Raw genomic sequence first — 23,357 nt, forward strand, 5'->3', positions numbered from 1 at the left:
CCAAAAGCATTACATCATCCCAATTTATTCTCATTGGCTGGTCAGAGCTCAAGTGCTGGACACAGTTACTAATTCCTTGTCAATCAAGAAGCCTTACATCTGCCTAAAGAAGTTTCTATAATTGTCAGCTACATCACAAATGAACTGAAAAGATACCCAGCTTCTGTTCATAGCTAAGCCTGTCTGAGAACAGTACACAATTATTCTACATGGCTTTTGAGTCAATTGTCTGGTTAATTTTTGCTACTATACAATTTTGTTAAATTGAAGTTACATAAAAAACTAGTAGTTGATCTTTCTCTTTGAAGACAATGAGTTCATTTCTGTCACTGTATTAATAAGTCCAAAAACAATCAAACTAATGCACAGGTCTAAAGCATTGAGGTGACTTTTCATTGTCTTTATCGAGGAAGAATACAGAGCTGGAATGATTTTGGTGCATTTGACACAAAACTCGACTCTGGAGTTATATCAATGTCTTTGGAGTCAACGACAGGTTTCAAGGTAAAGTTCTGCAAAATCATTGTCAGTACCAAAAATAGCTCCATCCGAGCCAGACCCTCTCCCACGCAAATCCTCTTCCCTGCAATGAAAAAGGAATTTTGAGTTGATGCTGGAGATCTTTCTTTGCAGCATATTTTAAATACTTATGAAGCAAAAATCTCAGGATTAAAGTTAGATGCACAGAATAATTGAGGGTAAGTGCATGGAGCATAATGGCTGTCTCCCAGAGTTCAGGAAGGTATGAAAGTATACAAGGGTTTAAGAAGCTACTCACAGATCATTTAAAGGTTTGAGTTCCTTATACTGCCCTTTTAAAAGGAAATGTGGTTTAGATGAAATTACTATAAACTGGGTGCACAACTGTTTGAAAAAACTTGCTCATAGAGTAGCTATCAATAGTTTACTTTTGAACTGAAAGGGTGTATCTAGTGGAGTCCAACAAGGGTCCTTCCCGTGTCCAGAACTAGTCAATATTTTCATTAATGACTTGGATAATGGACTGGAGAATATGCTTATAATATATGGACAATTATAATTCACAACTATAGAATGGGGAATAGCTGACTAAGCAGTAGTACTGCTGAAGAGGATCCAGGGGGGCGGAAGGGTTATAGTGGATCACAAATTGAATATAAGTCAACAATGGGATGCAGCTGCAAAAAAGGCCAACAGCATTCTGGGGTGTATTTACAGTAGTGTCATATATAAGACACGGAGGTAATTATCCCACTTTGCTCAGCGCTGTTGAGGTCTCAGATGGAGTACCCTGTCCCATTCTAGGCACCATGCTTTAGAAAAGATGTGGATAAATTGGAAAGAGTTCTGAGGACAGCAACAAAAATGATCAAAGGTTTAGAAAACCTGACCGCTGAGAAAACATTAACAAAACTGGGCATGTTTAGTCTTGAGAAAGAAGATTGAGGGAGGGAGCTGATAATAGTCTTCAAATATGTGAAGGGCTGTTATAAAGAGGACAGGAATCAATTGTTCTCCTTGTCCACTGAAGGTAGGACAAGAAGTAATGGACTTAATCTGAAGCCAGGGAGATTTAGGTTAGGTACTAGGAAACCTTTTTTAATGATATGGATAGTCAAACTGTGGAACAGGCTTCCAAGGGAGGTTATAGAATCCCCATCAATGGAGGGTTTTAAGGACAGTCTGGACAAACACCTCTCAAGGATGGTGTAGATTTAGGTGGGCCTGCATCAGTGCAAGAGGCTGAACTTGATGAACTTTCAAGGTCCCTTCCAACTTTGCATTTCTATGATCTCTCTCCAGATGACTATGCAGTGGGCTTTGTCTTACTTTACATTTGGTACTCCTTTCAGTTTTAGTGTTGTCTGCCCATTATATCATGGATTAATTTATACGGGACAGATACCATGCAAAGCAAGACACGACGTTGCCAGGCAGAGTGAAGAGAAGGGAGTGTGTAGTTAGTCAAAAAATTCACTTCAGACAACGAGCAGGAAGTGACATTCTTTAAAGACTGATAGATGCTTTGCTAGCGTGAGAGACTCTGCTTCGTGGTCCACCTGAAAACACTATGCACTAAACAGTCTGAGAGCCACTAGGAATTTCAAGGCAAAGCCAGAAGACAGTCTGGGATCTGAAATAAAAACAATTTCTTTTACCTGCAGAAAAAGGCATGAAGTAGTCACTCTTCTTAAAGGCACCATTTTCGTCCAAGAAATGTCCCGGGTTAAATTGATCTGGGTTTGGGAATTCCCTGCTGTCAGATAGAACTGACTTCAGTACAGGGAATATCGTGGTGCCCTGAATTAGCAAATGCAGAAAAAAAAGAATTAAAGTGGACACTATCCAGAAGAGAGAAGCCTCCAAAATTCACTTGAGTTGGACTGTGGGACCCATCTTTGTTTTTCTTCATTTCCTTGCATACCCTGAACAATATAAAATTAATATGGCACATATAAAATGGATTAAAAACTGACTAACTGAAAGGTCTCAACATTTAATTGAAAATAGGAAATTGTCATTGAGCGGGTCTGTTTTCAGTGGGTTCTTGCAGGAACTGGTTCTTGGCCCTGTGCTATTTAACATTTAACAATGATGTGGAAGAAAAAACAAAATCATCATGATAAAGTTTGCAGATGACACAAATCTTGGGGAAGTGTCAAATACTGAAGAGGACAGGTCACTGATTCAGATACTGCTTGGTAAAATGGGTGCCAGCAAACAATATGCATTTTAATACAGCTAAATGTAAACGTACACATCTGGGAACAAAGAAGGTAGGCCAGACTTACAGGATGGGGCCGTTATCCTAGTAAAGTAATGACTCTTCAAAAGATTTGGGGGTTGTGGTGAATAATTAGCTGAACATGAGCTCCTAGTGTAACACTGTGGCCAAATAAGCTAATGCTATCCTGGGCAGACATGCCAAACCTGTGAAAAAAACAGCAGAAATTGGGTTTGTTTTTGGCTTAATTGGCTTGTGAGTTGCTTGTTGGCTAGTAGCTTGTTGTAGTTTGTTGATTTTTTTTGGATCGGCTCCAGCAAGCAAGGGCAAGGGGAGGGCAAGTAGGGGAGAGAGTTGGGGTGCTCAGCGGGCCCACCACAGTCCCAGACTGCATGCCGGGGGGGGGGGGGGGGAGGAGGATCTAGTCACATAGAGTGTTGGGGTTCTTAGGGATTGGCTTGTTTTGGACTTGTTTTGAAATGAGATTAGCTTGATTTTGGGCTCATTGTGAAAGCCAGGTGCTTATTTACTGCATTAAAGTTGGCAACTGTGCCTGGATGCAGAAACAGGGGAATCTTGAGTAGGAGTAGCGAGGTTATTTTATTTTTGCATATGGCACTGGTGAGACCGCTGCCGGAATACTATTTCCAGTTCTGGTGCCCACAACTCAAATGATTAAAGGATTAGAAAAACATGTCTTAAGGTGATACGCTCAAGGAGCTTAATCTATTTAGTTTAATAAAGACAAGGTCAAGGGCTGACTTGATAACAGTCCGTAAGTATCTATATGTGCATGGTGAACAAATATTTAATAATGGGCTCCTCAATCTATCAGAGAGAGGTGTAATATGATCTAATCGCTGGAAGCTGAAGCTAGACAATTTCAGACTAGAAATAAGGTGGAAGTTTTTAACGGTTAGAGTAATTACCCATCGGAACAATTTATCAAGGGACGTGGTGGATTCTCCATCGCTGACAATTTCTTAAAATCAAGATTGAATGTTTTTCTGCTCTTGGACAAGTTCCATGGCCCGTGATATATAGGATGTCAAACTAAACAATCACAATGCTCCTTAGAATCTATTAGTCTATTTAATATAAATCTAAGTCTATTTTTCATTATTTAGTAAACAAAAACCAAGAATTAACTGTGTAAGCTTGGCTCACTATTAAAAATACCTTAACCTTGAAGTGTAGTTTTTGTTTTGTTTCATATTTGTACTGATTGGCTTGCATTCAGTTCCAGAAATAAGCAAAGGTTGGGAGGGCTCCAATACTTTCATTGTTCATTTCCATTTGATATGTTGTTCTGTTTGTGAACTAACTGCGCCAAGAAATTTCCCCAGAAACAAAATCCCTTCAGCCTCAAAAGAAGAGAATGTTTCTGCATACTAGTTTGATATCAAAACCTTAGCTGAGTACCATTGCTAAATGCATTTTCAATTCCATATCGAAATGCCACAGCAAGGGTCTGAAACCCTTTCTGGAAGGAAAGTCCAGCCTGCAGATTGCAAACTGCTGTTCTGCTTCATGCAGAGGCTTGGGGGGGATTCAATAATAATTGGTATATTATTGGTAAATCAGTAACAACAACAACAACAAAACCCAGCACACAAAATCTAGTTGAAGCATTTCTATTGCGAATAATTCAAAATTAAAAAGAGAAAAAGGTAAAAGAACTCGACCCTTCGCAGACACATTGAGAACTGACCTTCGGAATAACATATTGTTTGAGATGAACATCTCGAGTCACAGCACGTGGGACACCTAATGGGACAAGAGCGATGAATCTCTGGATTTCATGGACCACAGCATCTGTGTAAGGCATCTGGCTTCGATCCGCCATGCAGGGGCTTCGACTTTGGCCAATCACACGGTCAATCTCTTCGTGAACTTTCTCTGTCATCAGATTAATGAGGCTTAATTATAATGGTAAAGAAGAGGATTCCCATAAATTTGCCCACGATTGTGTCACACTGTCTGCAATTTGGGATTATAACAAACCCGATCAATTTGGTGTTACAAAAACTTCATTGATCTGGATTGAGAGAGGAATTCAATCACAACGGCCTATTTAGCCTTTGGACCCTTTGCTCAGACAGTCAATACAGGGACAAGTAATGCCCGTTGTAATGGTGCTTTTTGGATGAGAACGCCTGCCTGCAGGGAACTGGAGTAGGAAACCCCCTCAACACATCTTCAACTCACTTCACATAAACTAATGAACCACCACCGTGTTACAATAACATAGGTCACTGCCAGGCCAGGCCAGATGAATTCTGGTGACTGAAAAGGAGATGCTCTGTATCCATTTACTGGTCCATGTATTCCTCACGTTCCCCCAGGACCTAACATTTTGTGTGTGTCTGTGTGTTTGTTTGTTGTGTGGGAGACTGTTACCTTCTATTTCTGGGTACTTCAGAAGAATAAGGAGTCCATATTTCAGGGTGGTGCTGGTTGTTCCTGTTCCCGCGACAAATAATTCTAACGTGCTATTTACCATACTTTCCACATTAAATTCTGACTGGACATTCTTTTGCTCCTGAAAAAAAATTTGGTGAAGATCTTTGATTCTTGACTTTAAAACTATAGGATATATTCTTATAGGCCAAAAGAGTGACCTACCTGTCATCATTATAAAAATCCCACTCAAATGGCCCATAGCACCTGACATTACAGCTGTATTATTGCGGTGCATTGGGCCTTTTCTGTACAATAAGGTGATTTTTTTCTTTACATGAAGTAGGAGAGCACAGTTTGACCATTATAACGCACTTTCCTTGGGCAGAGAACATTTCTCCTTTTTGGGCCATGTCCTATGTTATTATTTAAGAAATTAATCCCGATGATGTATATAACCCATTCTACAGGAAAGGGGGGCTGCTTCCCTCACATACCTCTTCCATTTTGATGAGGAAAGCATCGATGAAGTCTCGAGGACAATTGGCATCCAGAGACTCTTTGTGCATCTTCACTCTCTCCAGAACAAATTTTCTGAACTCCAGAGAATTTTTAAATATCCCGTGGTGAGGCCCGGGTATGTAATCCATGAGAGTCGGGAAAAAATTGTACAGCTTTAAAGGTTGAAAGAAAAACACAGTTGGGTTATCTGGACACAACAGATAACCATAGTGTTCACTCAAATGTCTCACTACAGCAGAACAATACAATATTTCTTTGGCACCTTCCTATCAAAATGGATTCAACAGAACATTGCAAGCTCTACTAAATCAGACTACTCAACATATTGTGACAGACCCAGACCAGTGGGGTACAGGAGTCTGGTAGAGGGCAAATATACTGGTCACTGGATGAGTAGTATTCTGTTCCCTGAATGACCAGAGCACGGGCTGCACTAGAGTAATCAGGAACCTTCTAGAACTAGTTAAGGCAGGTAGGCTAATTAGGATACCTGGAGCCAATTAAGAAGAAGCTTCTAGAATCAATTAAGGCAGGCTAATCAGGGCACCTGGGTTTTAAAAAGGAGCTCACTTCACTTTGTGGTGGGAGTATGAGGAGCTGGGAGCAAGAGGTGCAAGGAGCTGAGAGTGAGAGGGTGTGCTGCTGGAGGACTGAGGAGCACAAGCATTATCAGACACCAGGAGGAAGGTCCTGTGGTGAGAATAAGGAAGGTGTTTGGAGGAGGCCATGGGGAAGTAGCCCAGGGAGTTGTAGCTGTCATGCAGCTGTTACAGGAGGCACTATAGACAGCTCCAGTCCACAGGGCTGGAACTCGGAGTAGAGGGCGGGCCCAGGTTCCCCCCAAACCTCCCAATTGACCTGGACTGTGGGTTCTCCCAGAGGGGAAGGTCTCTGGGCTGTTCCCCAACCCACATGGTGAATCTCTGAGGCAAGAAAATCTGCCAATAAGCGCAGGACCCACCAAGATAGAGGAGGAACTTTGTCACACTGGTGTCAGGAGTGGGATCTTGGGGTGCACAGCGCGGCAGAAGGAGGGTGATTTAAACAAAAAACAAAAAAAAAAAGGGAGAGGGTTGTTTTTTTTTTCCACCACAATGGATGACGTAGTGCGGGCACTGATACAAGCTACGGCGGCCCAGCAGGAGGCTACCCGTGTCCAGGCAGCCGCCCAACAGGAGGGCAGTGCGGCTGCAGCAAGAGACTAATCGCCTGCTGATGGACCAGGTTGCTCAAGACGGAGCTATGTTGCGGGAACTGGTAAACCAGGTAAAGTCCCTTACAGAGCTGAATCACGGCCATGATGGGACGTGGCTCATACGGGCCAGCCATTGGCTGCAGAAAATGACACGGGAGGATGATGTAGAGGCATACCTTCTGGCCTTTGAGAGGACAGCCCTACGGGAGGCCTGGCCTCGAGATCAGTGGTCTGGCATCCTTGCCCCATTCCTGTGTGGGGAGGCCCAGAAGGCCTACCATGATCTGCCTGAAGAGGCTTCAGCAGACTACCCCCAGCTGAAAGCAGAGATCCTAGCCAGATATGGGGTAACGACAGCAGTGCGGGTCCAGCAGTATCATGGTTGGAGGTACCAGGAAGACAAAACCCCGCGGTCCCAATTGTATGACCGCATCCATCTCGCACGAAAGTGGTTGCAAACAGAGTCCCTGAGTCCGGAAGAGATACTAGCAGTTCTGGTCATAGACCGATACATGAGGGGACTACCACCAGACCTTCGTGCCTGGGTAAGCCCGAACGAACCCTCCACCTATGATAAGGTTGTCGCCCTGGTAGAGAGGCGAAGGACAGCGAGGGAGCTGACCCGACCAGTTAAGGAAGAGGCACCCCGGATTAAACTAGCAGCACCAAGCCCTAAAGTTCGGGTGACTAGGCCACCAGGAGGGCCCAGGTGGAAAAAGAGAGAGGCTGAAGGCCCATTAGAGGCCACAAAGAGTCGGAGCACTGAGGGAGAAGAGGATCGTGATGTTAGACTGCCCAAACCAAGAGACCGGGGAACGCCTAGGGCTCCATACAGATGTTATGCCTGCGGGGAGTGGGGACACATAGCTACAGTGTCCCAATGCTGAGGAGCCTATGCAGTGTAACCTGGGGAATTGGGCAGATCCATGCTCCCTAATCCACCTTGTGGGGGTCTCACTCACCCCAAATATGTATACCAGACCAGTGAAACTAAATGGGGTAGGGACCACAGCACTGATTGATTTGGGGAGTGCTATCACGCTTATCTCAGGGAAGCTCGTGAAGCGTAATCAGCTGCTGCAGGCTAAACGTACGGGGATAATATGTGTCCATGGGACAGTTAGTTACTACCCCACCATCCCAGTAAAAATCGAGATCCAAGGGAACACTACTGAGGTAGCAGCAGGTGTAGTTCCTAAACTCCCATACCCGGTACTCATAGGGAGGGACTTCCCAGGGTTTGGAAACTTACTCCCAGTAGGGGGATTGGAGAAAGATGGGGACCCTAAAATTGATGAGGCACCCACAGCAGACTGCCAACCCCCAATCTTCTCTGAAATATCCCCAGATTTGTTCTCCACTCCCAGACAGGGTAGAAAGACAAAAAGGGACAGAAGGGCAGCTAAGGCCTTGGGAACCCAAATACTGACCCAAAGCCAGAGGGTCGCTCTTGTAGGTAGGCGGACCCGCGCAGCTGAAAAGGAGGCCACGCAGGAGGGAGAAGCACCTGAGTCTGACCCCCACCCTAATGCTTCTGAACCAGTAGAGGCAACAGAGACTGGGCCCCTAGATCTTGGGCAGATTAGCCCCGGGAGAGGAAATTTTGGACGGGACCAGGCAGAAGACCCAAGGTATGACAACATTAGGAAGGAGGTGACTGAAATAGATGGGGTCCCCGTGGAAGGAAAAACCCAGGGACCAGGACCCTATTTCATAATGAAGAAGGATCTCTTATACCGGATTGCACCAGTACAGGGGCAGAAGGTACAGCAGATCCTAGTACCTCAAAAACACCAGAATGCTGTATTAAGTCTTGCTCATAGTCATCTTTTTGGGGGGCATTTGGGGGTAGAGAATACCCTGGCACGAGTCCTACGATGGTTCTTCTGGCCCGGAGTACATGAAGAAGTGCGGAGGTACTGTGCCTCCTGCCCAGAGTGTCAGCTGCACAGTCCCCGTCCCCACTTGAGGGCACCTTTAGTACCCCTTCCCATCATAGAGATCCCCTTTGAGCGAATAGCCATGGGCCTAGTGGGACCCCTGGAGAAGATGGCTCGGGGCCACCAATATATACTTGTTGTTTTGGACTATGCTACTCGCTACCCAGAAGCTGTCCCCCTGCAGAACACGGCCTCTAAAACTATAGCCAAAGAACTGGTGGGGATCTTTGCCCGAATGGGGCTACCGAAGGAGATATTAACTGACCAAGGAACCCCATTTATGTCGAAGCTAATGAAGGACCTCTGTACGCTGCTTCATATACATACCCTGAGAACTTCGGTCTACCATCCGCAGACTGATGGGTTGGTAGAAAGGTTTAACTGAACCCTCATGGCTATGATAAGGAAGGTGGTAAGTCGGGACGGGAAGGATTGGGACACCCTACTACCCTACCTTATGTTTGCTATCTGGGAGGTACCACAGGCCTCAACTGGGTTTTCCCCCTTCGAGTTATTATTCGGGCGTCACCCCCGTGGCATACTAGATATTGCCAAAGAGATTTGGGAAGAGGAACCCTATGAGGGGAGAAATATAATAGAGCATGTAATGCAGATGCAAGATCTGATAGCCTGGGTTACCCCTATTGTACGGGAACATTTGGAGAAGGCACAGGAGGCCCAGCGAACCCATTACAATCTCCAGGCAAAAGTGCGACAGTTCCAACCAGGGGATCGGGTTATGATGTTGGTACCCACGGCAGAAAGCAAGCTTCTGGCCCAATGGCAGGGGCCCTATGAGATGGTTGAACCCGTGGGGGAAGTAACCTACAAGGTGCGGCAGCCAGGACGCAGAAAACAAGAACAGATTTATCACGTTAACCTTCTGAAACCCTGGCATGCACAAGAGGCATGCACAACGGTCCAAAAAGACCTAGCCCAGGAAAATAAGCCTTCCAAACAGGTGAGAGTGTCTCCCGATTTAACACCAAACCAGAAGAATGCGGTGTCTGACATGATCTTCTGGAACCAAGATGTGTTCTCGACAAAACCGGGTCGAACAACCGAGACATATCACCACATCGTCACGAACCCTGGGGCCAGAGTAACAATGAGGCCCTATCGGGTGCCAGCAGCAAAAAGGGAGGAAATAAAAGCAGAAGTAAAAAAAATGCTGGAGTTGGGGATCATCGAAGAATCCCACAGTCAGTGGTCCAGCCCAATCGTGCTGGTGCCCAAACCTGATGGCACCACAAGATTTTGCAACAACTTCCGGTGACTAAATGGAGTATCCCAGTTCGACGCGTACCCCATACCTCGCATAGATGAGCTAGTGGACCGTCTGGGTAATGCCCGGTACTTGACTACCCTAGACTTGACAAAGGGGTATTGGCAGATTCCCCTTGCAGAAGACGCAAAGGAAAAGACTGCATTCTCTACACCAGAGGGTCTTTTTCAATATACTGTCCTCCCTTTTGGACTACATGGGGCCCTAGCTACCTTCCAACGCCTCATGGACAAGCTATTATGCCCGCATAACAGTTATGCTGCTGCCTACTTGGACGATGTGGTCATTCATACCCCAGACTGGGAAACCCACTTGGAGAAGATGGAGGCTGTCCTCGATACCTTCAGACGAGCTGGCCCACGGCAAACCCTGCCAAGTGCGCTGTAGGGTTTACAGAGGCCAAATATCTTGGCTACATTGTGGGAAAAGGTCTGGTAAAACCCCAAGTGAACAAGTTAGAGACCATCCAAAATTGGCCCCGACCAAGTCGCAAGAAACAAGTCCGGGCGTTCCTAGGTGTGGTGGGGTATTACCGACGATTTATCCCCCACTTTGCCACAAGGGCAAGCCCCCTGACAGACCTAGTGAAAGCCCATGGACCTGATCTGGTGAGATGGTCTGATGCAGCAGAGGAAGCATTCACAGACCTACAGACTGCCCTCTGCAATAACCCCGTACTGATAGCCCCCGATTTCACCAAGGAATTTATCCTGCAGACGGATGCATCAGAAGTAGAGTTGGGGGCCGTTCTATCACAGATGGTCGGGGAGGAGGAACACCCAATTCTATACCTCAGTCGGAAACTCCTTCCACGGGAACAAAAATATGCAGTGGTGGAGAGAGAATGCCTCGCTGTAAAATGGGCCATGGAAACATTGCGCCACTACCTGCTCGGGCGCAGATTTGTCCTCATGACCAACCATGCCCCTCTTCAATGGATGCAGCAGAACAAGAAGAACACAAGGGTGACCAGATGGTTCTTATCTCTCCAACCTTTCCAGTTCCGTGTGCAACACAGAGCAGGGAGCTGTCATGGCAACGCCAATGGCTTGTCACGTGTGCACTGTCTGGCGTCCCAAGCTGCCCAACCCCTTGGCGTTGGGCAGTGGGGAGGATATGTGACAGACCCAGACCAGTGGGGTACAGGAGTCTGGTAGAGGGCAAATATACTGGTCACTGGATGAGTAGTTTTCTGTTCCCTGAGTGACCAAAGCAGGGGCTGCACTAGAGTAATCAGGAACCTGCTAGAACCAGTTAAGGCAGGCAGGCTAATTAGGACACCTGGAGCCAATTAAGAAGAAGCTTCTAGAATCAATTAAGGCAGGCTAATCAGGGCTCCTGGGTTTTAAAAAGGAGCTCACTTCACTTTGTAGTGGGAGTATGAGGAGCTGGGAGCAAGAGGCACAAGGAGCTGAGAGGGTGTGCTGCTGGAAGACTGAGGAGCACAAGTGTTATCAGATACCAGGAGGAAGGTCCTGTGGTGAGAATAAGGAAGGTGTTTGGAGGAGGCCATGGGGAAGTAACCCAGGAAGTTGTAGCTATCATGCAGCTGTTACAGGAGGCACTATAGACAGCTGCAGTCCACAGGGACCTGGGCTGGAACCCGGAGTAGAGGGCGGGCCTGGGTTCCCCCCCAAACCTCCCAATTGACCTGGACTGTGGGTTCTCCCAGAGGGGAAGGTCTCTGGGCTGTTCCCCAACTCACATGGTGAATCTCTGAGGCAAGAAAATCTGCCAATAAGCGCAGGACCCACCAAGATAGAGGAGGAACTTTGTCACAATATATAAATTCCTCTCAAAAACCGCAGTGACATTCAGTTATATTAGCTAAGACACGCTCCATTTTTTCCAACATAACACACATACTTTTCTTGGGAAAAAAACCCTCAAGTGCCCAACCTTATCTCTGACCACAGATTTCCTTAGGCCACAGTAAGCCATTATAGACTTTAAAAGGAAACTATACCTCAGACTTCTTGAGGTGGCAGTTAAAGGGTCAAATTCTCTCTTGTAGTGTAACTCCATTTCTTTTGACTGAATTATGTCAGCAGAGAGTTAGGCCTTTCGTTGCACATTTCGTGAAGTTTTCAGGAAAGGGTGTGGTGGCTGGGTGTGAGCTGGCAGTGAAAGGAAGTTTGCTTTGGAAGTGAGAAATATCTTCACATTCACTATCATGTTGCTTATGTGATAAGGCATGTGACATGTGCTTGGTGTGGATGTTAATATTTTAGCTGGCAACTTTCTTGATTTTTACCAATAATGTTGATAGTAAATATCCTTAAGCAAACTTAATTCTGAGCTAATGATGTGTTGTGTGCGAATTTAAACAATATTTAAAAACAAGTTTGAGGATCAGTTTAGCGGTAGTCTAATGAGGAGATGGAATCTGAAACACTTGTTACAAAAGGATCTCTGAAAACTGGGTGTCTGGGCAACAAAATGGCAGATGAAATTTAACGTTGATAAATGCAAAGTAATGCACATTGGAAAGCATAATCCCAGCTATACATATAAAATGAAGGGGTCTAAATTAGCTGTTACCACTAAAGAAAGATCTTGGAGTCATTGTGGATAGTTCTCTGAAAACATCCAGTCAATGTGCAGCAGCAGTCAAAAAAGCGAACAGAATGCTGGGAATAATTAAGAAAGGGATAGATAATAGAACAGAAAATATCATGTTGCCTCTATATAAATCCATGGTATGCCTACATCTTGAATACTATGTGCAAATGTGGTCGCCCCATCTCAAAAAAAGATATATTGGAATTGCAAAAGGTTCGGAAAAGGGGCCACAAAAATGATTAGGGGTATAGAACGGCTTCCGTATGAGGAGAGATTAAGAAGACTGGGACTTTTCAGCTTGGAAAGAGATGGCTAAGGGGAGATATGATTGAGCTCTATAAAATCATGACTGGTCTAGAGAAAATAGATAAGGAAGTGTTGTTTACCACTTCTTATAACACAATAACTAGGGGTCACCAAATAAAATTAATAGGCAGCAGATTTAAAACAAATAAAAGGAAGTATTTCTTCACACAACACATAGTCAACTTGTGGAACTCCTTGCCAGAGAATGTTGTGAAGGCCAAGACAGGGTTAAAAAAATAGATAAATTCATGAAGAATAGGTCCATCAATGGCTATTAGCCAAGATGGGCAAGGATGTTTGCCAGTAGCTGGGAATGGGCGACAGGGGATGGATCACTTGGTGAATACCTGTTCTGTTCATTCCCTCTGGGTCACCTGGCACTGGCCACTGTTGGAAGACAGGCTACTGGACTAGATGGACCTTTGATCTGACCCAGTAGGCCATTCTTATGTTCTTATGTTGTTTAAGGAAAATTAATAGTTAAAGAAAAATCTGTCCCCTCCCCCAGTACAAAGGAGAAGAATGGAATAAACCCCTGAACATACCACTGTCCAGGGGGAGCGCTGGAGCTTGCCATTTTCATCTATGAGATTTATTAAAGTCACAAACTTCTTATCTTCATAGTCAAATCGGTCCCCAAAGACGATGGAGCAGATGACATTGGAGACAGAATGGTTGAGGAAGAGGGTGGGGTCAAAGGGCCGCCCTGGAGCAAAACAAAACTAAAAAGAATCAGTTTTAATTCAGTGTCTTCACCCTCAGCATCAGAGTCATGGGCAGCATGGGCACATTGTGGATCTCCAACCACAGGGCAAGACTCAAGGTGGGGCTGACAGCCATTCTCTGGGGAGGGTGGGTTAGGGCTGCCCCAACCCCCACTCTTACCTCTCACATGCTAAATTAAACAGTTGCCACTTTTCTTCTTGGCAATCAGTTTTCACTCTGTCTTCTCTGCTGCCCTCTGCCTGGCACACTCTGGTCTGACCAGGGGCCATCAGTGCCTCTCTGAGTGACACCTGCCTGTCTGACTTGGGGCCCATTTCACAGAAAGGATCCCAACCCTTTCACAACAGGATCCTGCTCAGAGGGCTTTGCCTGAGCCATTGCATGTGTTGTTGTAGCATCATCACTAACTCCCAGAGCGCAGCAATCTCCCCTTGGCACTGACAGCCCCGGCCGTGCAGCATAAATACACAGTTGTTGTGCTAGGGAAGGAATAAAGGCTCCCAGCACAACGGCAGGGGGGATGGGTCTGCTTTCTGCCTTCAGAGTGCGCTAAGCAGGCCCCACAGCTCAGCTAATGCAATTGGAGAGGCTGAATTTCCCACTGGCTCATGAGTGACATCTTAGCTTCCGTTTCAGGTTCTTCCTTCCTCATAAGCACAAGGAACACATGGGGCTGGTAACTGAGAGCTGACCTGGGGCTGCAGCGTCAGAGAGACCAGCACAACATTCTTCAAAGTTATTGACAAGAGTTCACACCTCTGACCTGAGACCACAGTGCTCATGGGGAACATCCAGAAGCAGCATTTTCTTCATGCACCAGACCCCTGCTCATGTCTCTCACCTGTCGATTCTCTTTCACTCATTCCCACCAGCAATAGCTGCCCCTTGGCTAAGAGTGCACAAGCAGCAGGACCAGCAGTAAAGCAGCTCTCTTCTGTCTGTACCATGGTGGGGAAGGGTCTCAGGGCAGTCTCCTCTCCCACTCACAATTCTCCCAGATGGGCAGAGCCAACTTCAGTTTGGCCCTTAATGTGGCAAGAGGCAGGGTGATCTTGTGGCTAAGGCACTGGCCTGGATCTCAGTTCCCCATCTCTAAAATAGCAGGGAAAATCGTTCACTTCTTCCACTGTTTTCATTCATGTCTATTTATGATGTACACTGCTTGAGGCAGGGACTGTCTCAAACCATTTGTTCCAACAGTCCATACGCAAAGGAGCCCCTATATCAGCTGGGACCGCTAGACGTTACTGAAGTGTAAAAATGTAATTAGGAAGGCCAAAAAAGAATATGAAGAACAGCTAGCCAAAGATTCAAAAAGTAATAGAAAAAAATGTGTAAGTACATCAGAAGCAGGAAGCCTGCTAAACAACCAGTGGGGCCACTGGATGATTGAGATAAGGGAGCACTAAAGGACGATAAGGCCATTGCAGAGAAACTAAATGAATTCTTTGCATTGGTCTTCACTGTTGAGGATGTGAGGGAGATCCGCAAACCTGAGCCCTACTTTTTAGGTGACAATTCTGATGAACTGTCCCAGATTGAGGTGTCATTAGAGGAGGTTTTGGAACACATTGATAAACTAAACAGGAATAAGTTACCAGGAGCAGATGGTATTCACCCAAGAATTCTGAAGGAACTCAAATGTGAAATTGCAGGACTACTAACTGTCATCTGTAACCTATCATTTAAATCAGCTTCTGTGCCAAATGACTAGAAGATAGCTAATGTGATACCAACTTTTAAAAAGGGCACCAGAGGAGACCCCGTCAATTACAGGCCGGTAAACCTGACTTCAGTACCGGGCAAACTGGTTGAAACTATTGTAAAGAACAAAATTGTCAGACATATAGATGAACATAATTTGTTGAGAATAGTCAACATGGTTTTTGTAAAGGGAAAGCATACCTCACTAATCTACTAGAATTCTTTGAGGGAGTCAACAAGCATGTGGACAAGGGGGATCCAGTGGATATAGTGTATTTAGATTTTCAGAAAGCCTTTGACGAGGTCACCTGTGGAACTCCTTGCCAGAGGATGTTGTGAAGGCCAAGACTATAACAGGGTTAAAAAAAAGAACTAGATAAATTCATGGAGAATATATTTATCAATAGCTATTAGCCAGGATGGGCAGGGATGGAGTCCCTAGCCTCTGTTTGCCAGAAGCTGGGAATGGGTGACAGGGGATGGGATCACTTGTTGATTACCTGTTCCGTTCATTCCCTCTGGGGCAGCTGACATTGGCCACTGTTGGAAGACAGGATACTGGGTTAGATGGACCTTTAGTCTGACCCAGTATGGCCGTTCTTATGGAATATAAATAAGAATTGAGGAGTATCACTGGCACTGACACAGAAGAGCTCTGATATTTCACACATCTCAGCAGAATCTCAAATACAACAGGTGGAACGGACAAAGACATTAAAGCCAGAATAGCAAAAGCCTAACATGCCCTTGTAACTCTAAAGCCGATGTGGAGAAATAGAAATCTTACCCTCCCAATTCGAAACTTCAAATATTTAGCACAATGGTAAAGTCAGTCTCACTATATCATGCTGAAACATGGAGACGTATTGAGAGACCTTATATCTATACTCCAAGTTCTTATTAACAGTTGCCTTAGAAAAATCCTCAGTATCAAACAGATAGAAAAGAAAAGAAAAAAAGAAGAACTCTGGAGGAAGATTAAACAAAAACTGATGGGACAGGAAATTCTAGAACGAAAATGCAGATGGCTAGAACATACATGGACAAAAGACTTGAATAATGTAAGAAGACAGGCGTTGGACTGGAACCCCCATGGCAAGAGGCAATAAGGTAGACCATGAGTAACATGAAAATGCACAATAGAAGCAGAATTGTTAGTTATCAGATTGACATTGGAAGTATCTAAGACTGCAGTAGGAGACTGGCAAAGATGGAAGGCCCTATATTCCACAAGGAATGAAGAGGAATAAGATAAGAGCGAATGAGTGTCATTTATGAAGCACTGTAAATTTACACCATGATTTCAGACATTCCTATGGAGCCCATCACTATAGAATGTAGGTGCCAAACATGTATCAGACATCTAGCAGAGGGGAAAAAAATGAGAAGAAGCAAACTGTAGACATAGGTGTCTTTTTAACCCAGCACACTGGAACTAACCCACTCTAATATGGCTCAGTGTTTGCATCTACACACTCTAGACAAACGTTTTCCATTTGCTCATTGATCACAGATCAGAGGGGAGAAAATGTGAGAAAGAAAGACAGAAATGGTCATCTCTGGAACTTTTCGCACATCCTTTCCCATTATATTAACACAGGTTGTTATATGTGCAGTTAATGGCTTGAGTAATAAGACGTTTGAACCAAACAATTAATATAATGAAAAACAGAAAGACAAGAGTCTTTGACTCCTCAGTTTCCAACGGACATGAAACAATCCTCACCATGTGTGTTTCTGAGTCTTTCCACCAGAAAATGGGTTTCCTCCTGGATACGTTCCTCAATGCTTTTCTTCCCCATCCCAAAATTTCTCAGATTAGTGAGGGCAAATCGGCGGAGCTGCTTCCACCGCTCCCCGTTGCTGAAAACAATACCTGAAAACAGGACGAGAACAGGAATGAAAGGAGGGAGAGCCAGACTCAGTTTGCCTATTTGACAAATACCCAAATATTGGTGAGTCAAAGGTTCAGCTTCAACATCACTGATATTGTGCCTGTTTTTTACTAGGGAGATGATAATACCACTACATTGCAATTACTGTTCGCAGCATTGCTGTCGCCAAGTTGGACTCTGGATATGGCAGAGACAAGGTAGGTGAGGTAATATCTTTTATTGGATCAACTTATGTTGGTGGAAGGGACAAGCTTTTGAGCTTCACCGAGCTCTTCCTCAGGTCTGCAGCAGTTAATTAGCGCATCCAAGCTAAAAACAAGGTGGGACAGACTGCAAAAGAGTTTCACACTTAAAGACACTGTTTTTATGGCCCATTACAATATTTGTAAGACAGACTGGTGACTACTTACCTACTCCTGCAGAGGTGTTAATTGACCATTATAGGCCACTTCATTTTCAGTCGTTTCCCACAATGTGCCCAAGTTAGAAGCTGTAGCGAAGCAAAAGTCACCACTGCGGCGCCTCCAGGGAATTAGCTTGTCCAGCCTTTGGAGCGCCCTCTGCAGACCAATATCCCGCTTGTCGCTGGCCCCCATGTCCCTCCCGGACCCTGGTGCCCCTTTAGCTTGGGTGCTGCCTCCTGGCAGTACCCCCACTTTCTGGGCTCCCTTCCCAGGGGAATTCCCACCCTCTATTCCCACCTTGCCTCAGTGCCTAGTGCCAGTCACCATCTAGCCCCTGCTCAATGGGGCAGACTGCAGTCTATACCACTCATCAGGGGGGTTTGAACCTGCTGCCTCCACATACCCCCGGGCTGAACCCCTACAACCCCAGTACCTATTTGGCCTTAGACAAGGCCTGCAGCCTGGGGGTTTTCCAGGTGGGAGCTCCCCAGCTCCCTTGCCCTATTCCCCAGCACTACTCTACTCTGGCACATTTCAGTTCCCAGGCAGCCAGGTCCTCCCCTCTCCACCACTAGAGAGGGACTGCCTGAGCTCCTGGCTTGCAATCCTTTTATAGGGCCAGCTGTGGCCCGATTGGGGCGTGGCCCCAGCTGTGGCTGTTTCCCCCAATCAGCCGAGGCTTGCTGCTTTGCCCTGCCACAGCCCTCTCCCAGGGCTGTTTTAAGCCCTTCAGGGCAGGAGAGGGTGACCACCCCGCTACACAAGCCTTTGAAAAAAATCACATTTCACACATGCTCAATAGAGACTTCTTAGAATTTAGCAGCTAAAATCTCCAAAGGTTCTGTCTTCACTAGGCATGCACCATTGCCTCACAGATCCTGGTGCCTGTCCACATACGAGATGACAAGCTACTGCTGCTGTCAGTTACTCCATTAACTCAGATCTCTATGCAGTTGCATAGGGAATCTTAATTCTAGCATTTCCTAGCTTCTGAGTGTTTGACTTTACAACCTCAATGAAGTTCCTTTCAAGTAGTTTTTTTTCTGTGTAATCAGGTAACTCCACTGAAGGTTGTTTACACAGTCACTTTGATTCTAATGTAACTACACTTCACCTAATGCAGAAATAAGATAAAAGACTTCCTGAAAAGGACTTCTTGGTGTTTCCATATTTATTACTCCATCTCTCACTTTTTATTATGAAAAGATTTAAAAAATCCTTCTCCGCTCATGGGATATACCTAGTCAGTGAGGACAAGGGAGGAAGACGATAGGAATTCATTGTTTGGTGTGATCCTCTTTGCCTCTCCAGCCCTGCTTTCCTGGCTGTATTCTGGGCCTTGTAAGGTAGATTGGCCTGGCAGTTACAACTGCCATAAACCTATAGTGACATGCTCGGAACCATCAGGGGCAGCTCTGTGTTTTTTGCTGCCCCAAGCACGACAGTCAGGCGGCCTTTGGCAGCATGCCTGTGGACAGTCTGTGGTCATGAGGATTCGGTGGCATTTCTGCAAGTGATCTGCCAGTCCTGTGGCTTCGGCACACCCGCTGCCAAATTGCCACCGAAACCGCGGGACCAGCAGACCTCCCGCTGGCACGCCGCCAAAGGCCGCCTGACTGCCGCCTTCACAGCGACCGGCAGGCCGCCCCTCGCTGCTTGCCGCCCCAGGCACACGCTTGCTGCGCTGGTGCCTGGAGCCGCCCCATGGAACCATTCATGTCAATGAACCAGTGGTGTTACCCAGGGTTTTCAGAACCCAAAAATGTGGTAACTTAACTGTTTCACTCCAGGCAGCATCAAGAATGAATCAATGAGATAAATCGGATAAATGATTGATATAAGCATGCTCTCATCTAAATCTCCGATTTATGAGCTATTAAGCACACACAGACATAAGCAATAGGTTTGGAACATCCCAGATATAGTTACCCACAATCTGAGATGGTTTTGAGTAATCACCAGTCGGACTTCCAGGGGCCCTCAATCTGCCCAGCTGATAGGGAGTTTAGATGCCTGCTCCTTTCCCAAAGAAAAGCTCCCTGAAACTGCTAACTATAACAAAGAACATAAGCTACAGTGACTCCTAGTGGGTCAGCATAATAACTTCTACTGGGCCCTCAATTCTCCTAATTTCAACAAGCTACACGTTAGCTCAAAACATTTCTGCTATTTCTAGCCATAACAACAATATGTCAGAGGCGCCTAAAAACCAAGGTCGCTATTCACTCACTTTCCCCCATAACTTTGTATCCCATCCTCCCATTCTGATTAACAAACTGCAAGTATGCAGCTGTCTGACCTTGTCTCACAAAGGCCTGAGATTTTTCCTAGCTATGTGATATTTGGTTTTCAACTGGCAGTGGCTGAACATACAAAATGGCTGACTGCTGGACTGTCAAGTTCTGGGGTACACAGATGAATGTCAAATTCTGGGCAACAGTGGCACAATAGGGAAGAGGCTCTTTCCTGAAACCAAGACTATTTATCCAATTTTTATTACTGTATGAATGAAACTCCAGCTGTTTCCCTTTTGTCTTTGCAATTGTGTTCTCCTCTATATGCTGAAGTTACTTGAAAGGTACCTCTTCCCTTGGAGGATTTTTCAAATATCGGCATACTTCCTCTTCCACTGAACTCGTCCCCGAGACCGATCAGAGCTTCCTTCACAATTTCATATCCATACAGCACCACAATCCGTTCTGAACCTAAGTATATTGTGAAAATTGGGCCGTACGTTGCACTGAGCTGTTTAACACAAAAGACCAGTAAGTTTTAACTTAGATCCACTTAATGACGAATAAGAATGTGAGCAGATCAAATTACAAACTGATGAAAGTGCTCTCATGCCACTGAGCTAATACTAGGCAAGTTTTACTACTGATCACCATGCAGACTTGGTCATTTCAGCCCAGATCCTCCAAGGTATTTAGGAGCCTAACTCCATTGATTTCTATGAGAGTTAGGCACCTACATATCTTGGAGGATCTGGGATTTCCTGACTCTTCGGGCTTCCCTTTGTTATCTTATAACATTTTAAACATATTTCCCTATAGATGTGTGTCTCTGAGTGTTCCCAGGATAATTCTGTCTGTATTATACAATTATGTCATTATAAGAATAGACTACATTAATATGGGGCCTTTCAACTGTGATCTTGAGCACCCTGTAAAAATGACACTTTTTACTCCACAGAAATGCTGCCTGCATTTATTCAGTCATGTCAGTTGATTTTATAATGACAAGAGAGATTTTTCCCTTCATTTTACTTCTGTTGGCCTGCAGAGCCAAAGACAGAGAAAAGTGAGATTCTGTTTCCCCTTTTACATCACCAGAGGAATTACTGTCCATATTCCAATTGATTACACCTGTGCAAATCAACAAACACATCTGTATCTCAGGGCATGATGAGAAGAGAATGAAGATGAACAGCTGTAACTGGGGGCAGAATTTGTCCTGTACAATCCTCATTATTTGTGATGATTTGCCAGAAGGAAAGAATCAAACCTGTCTCTCCAATCCCAGGTTGTGTTTGCAGAGCTCGCTAAAATGTCAGAACATGCAGCACTACAACATCATTTCTTCAAATCTGAGCTGCAGTTTCTGCCTTACCATCATTGTGTGATGCAGGCAAATATCATTAGAGCAATTTTACAGATGGAAAAATTAAGGAACAAAGGGGTTAAGTGACATGGCCAAGAGCACACATGGAGTCTGTAGCAGAGGTAGATACAGACCACAAGGCTCACCACTGCCATTTCCTTACATAACCCACTAGACCGCTGTCCCCACCCTGTGATCACTTGTATCCATTGCAGTGCAGCTGCGGGGGGGATTCTGGATTAGCTGTGAATAAGATCCCTCTAATATGAGCAGTACATTATCCGGAACAGTTTACATCTAGCCTCCAAGACTGATTGTTTTGTGAAATAAGAAGTCAGAAATTTGAGATGAGTGACATGGAATTGCTGCCAGGTTCTGCTTAATGTCCACCTACAACCCAGAAACTGGTACCATGAAAACACCCTTACCTCATCTATACGTTGGGGTAAATTCTTCGTATTCAGCTGCAGCGTGTTCCCTATGATGGGAAAAGGAATAGGGCCAGGAGGCAGCTTCCCGCTTCCAGACATCTTTCTCCATGCCGAAAGGAAAAGAAGGCAAGAGACACAAATCACCAGAAAAATAGTTGTTGCTCCCAGAGGTTCCATTGTAGAGTGCAGCAATTATTCTGGGTTCTAATAGGGGTTTACTTTGTACTTCAGACTCTTTACTTTTTATACTGTACACAGCAAAAGGGGGTGCAAGCAATTAGCCAATAGGAGCTCTGAGTTCCCCTGAGTTAATGAGATAAGCTCTGGACTAACAAAGGTGATTGGAGTTGTCAAACTAGGAATGAACTCCTTTGAACCTTTTTATTAATATCTCATCTCCATTTGCCATTATGTACTCACTGATAGAGCATAACAATTAATCCTTAACTGAATCTCTGTAAAACTGTCCAAACTATCATGAAATCATCCTCTCTCTGCACTCATATTGTTGAATGATGTTTCTCATAGACTTGATGCTGGCTAGATCATTTTACACATATAATGTTTCCTTTTCATGTTGCTATCCAGGATTTAGCATATGGATCGGTGAGCAGCAGACACTTAAGAAAAACACCAAGCTGAATGTTTGATAAATATTTAAACTGAATCCTGAATCTTTTTGGAGATTTCACAAAGTCTTGTTAAACTTTAAAAAATGTTTCAGAGTAGCAGCCGTGTTAGTCTGTATCTGCAAAAAGAAGAACAGGGGTACTTGTGGCACCTTAGAGACTAACAAATTTATTAGAGCATAAGCTTTCGTGGACTACAGCCCACTTCTTCGGATGCATATAGAATGGAATATATATTGAGGAGATATATATACACACATACAGAGAGCATAAACAGGTGGGAGTTGTCTTACCAACTCTGAGTGGCCAATTAATTAAGAGAAAAAAAACTTTTGAAGTGATAATCAAGATAGCCCAGTACAGACAGTTTGATAAGAAGTGTGAGCATACTTACAAGGGGAGCTAGATTCAATGTTTGTAATGGCTCAGCCATTCCCAGTCCTTATTCAAACCGGAGTTGATTGTGTCTAGTTTGCATATCAATTCCAGCTCAGCAGTCTCTCCTTGGAGTCTGTTTTTGAAGTTTTTCTGTTAGAGACTGCTGAGCTGGAATTGATATGCAAACTAGACACAATCAACTCCGGTTTGAATAAGGACTGGGAATGGCTGAGCCATTACAAACATTGAATCTAGCTCCCCTTGTAAGTATGCTCACACTTCTTATCAAACTGTCTGTACTGGGCTATCTTGATTATCACTTCAAAAGTTTTTTTTCTCTTAATTAATTGGCCACTCAGAGTTGGTAAGACAACTCCCACCTGTTTATGCTCTCTGTATGTGTGTATATATATCTCCTCAATATATGTTCCATTCTATATGCATCCGAAGAAGTGGGCTGTAGTCCACGAAAGCTTATGCTCTAATAAATTTGTTAGTCTCTAAGGTGCCACAAGTACCCCTGTTCTTCTTTTTAAAAAATGTTGTGACACACACACACACACCCCTTATATTGAACCTGTACAATTCTTCGTTTCAAACTGAAACATTAAGACTCTGAGAAGCAAGACTTGACGTGACCTGGAAGTCAGTGGAACTATTCCCATTTATTTCAGTG

The 23,357-nt window shown here is 44.8% G+C and overlaps 1 protein-coding gene across 1 annotated transcript; it reads right to left on the reverse strand.

Annotated features, from left to right (window-relative positions):
- Window positions 1-9: 9 nt before the first annotated feature.
- LOC128840319 (cytochrome P450 2H2-like) lies at window positions 10-21,892 on the reverse strand. Its single transcript, XM_054034161.1, has 9 exons — window positions 21,672-21,892; window positions 20,226-20,388; window positions 17,071-17,220; window positions 13,460-13,620; window positions 5,602-5,778; window positions 5,105-5,246; window positions 4,416-4,603; window positions 2,139-2,280; window positions 10-583 (listed from the first exon to the last, which is right to left on the reverse strand). Exons 1-9 carry the CDS (start codon window positions 21,849-21,851, stop codon window positions 402-404), a joined length of 1,485 nt encoding a protein of 494 aa, XP_053890136.1. The 5' UTR covers window positions 21,852-21,892; the 3' UTR covers window positions 10-401.
- Between the last annotated feature and the right edge of the window lie 1,465 nt (window positions 21,893-23,357).

Source organism: Malaclemys terrapin, chromosome 7 (assembly GCF_027887155.1).
Source record: "Malaclemys terrapin pileata isolate rMalTer1 chromosome 7, rMalTer1.hap1, whole genome shotgun sequence".
In the NCBI taxonomy this organism is placed as follows: Eukaryota; Metazoa; Chordata; order Testudines; family Emydidae; genus Malaclemys; species Malaclemys terrapin.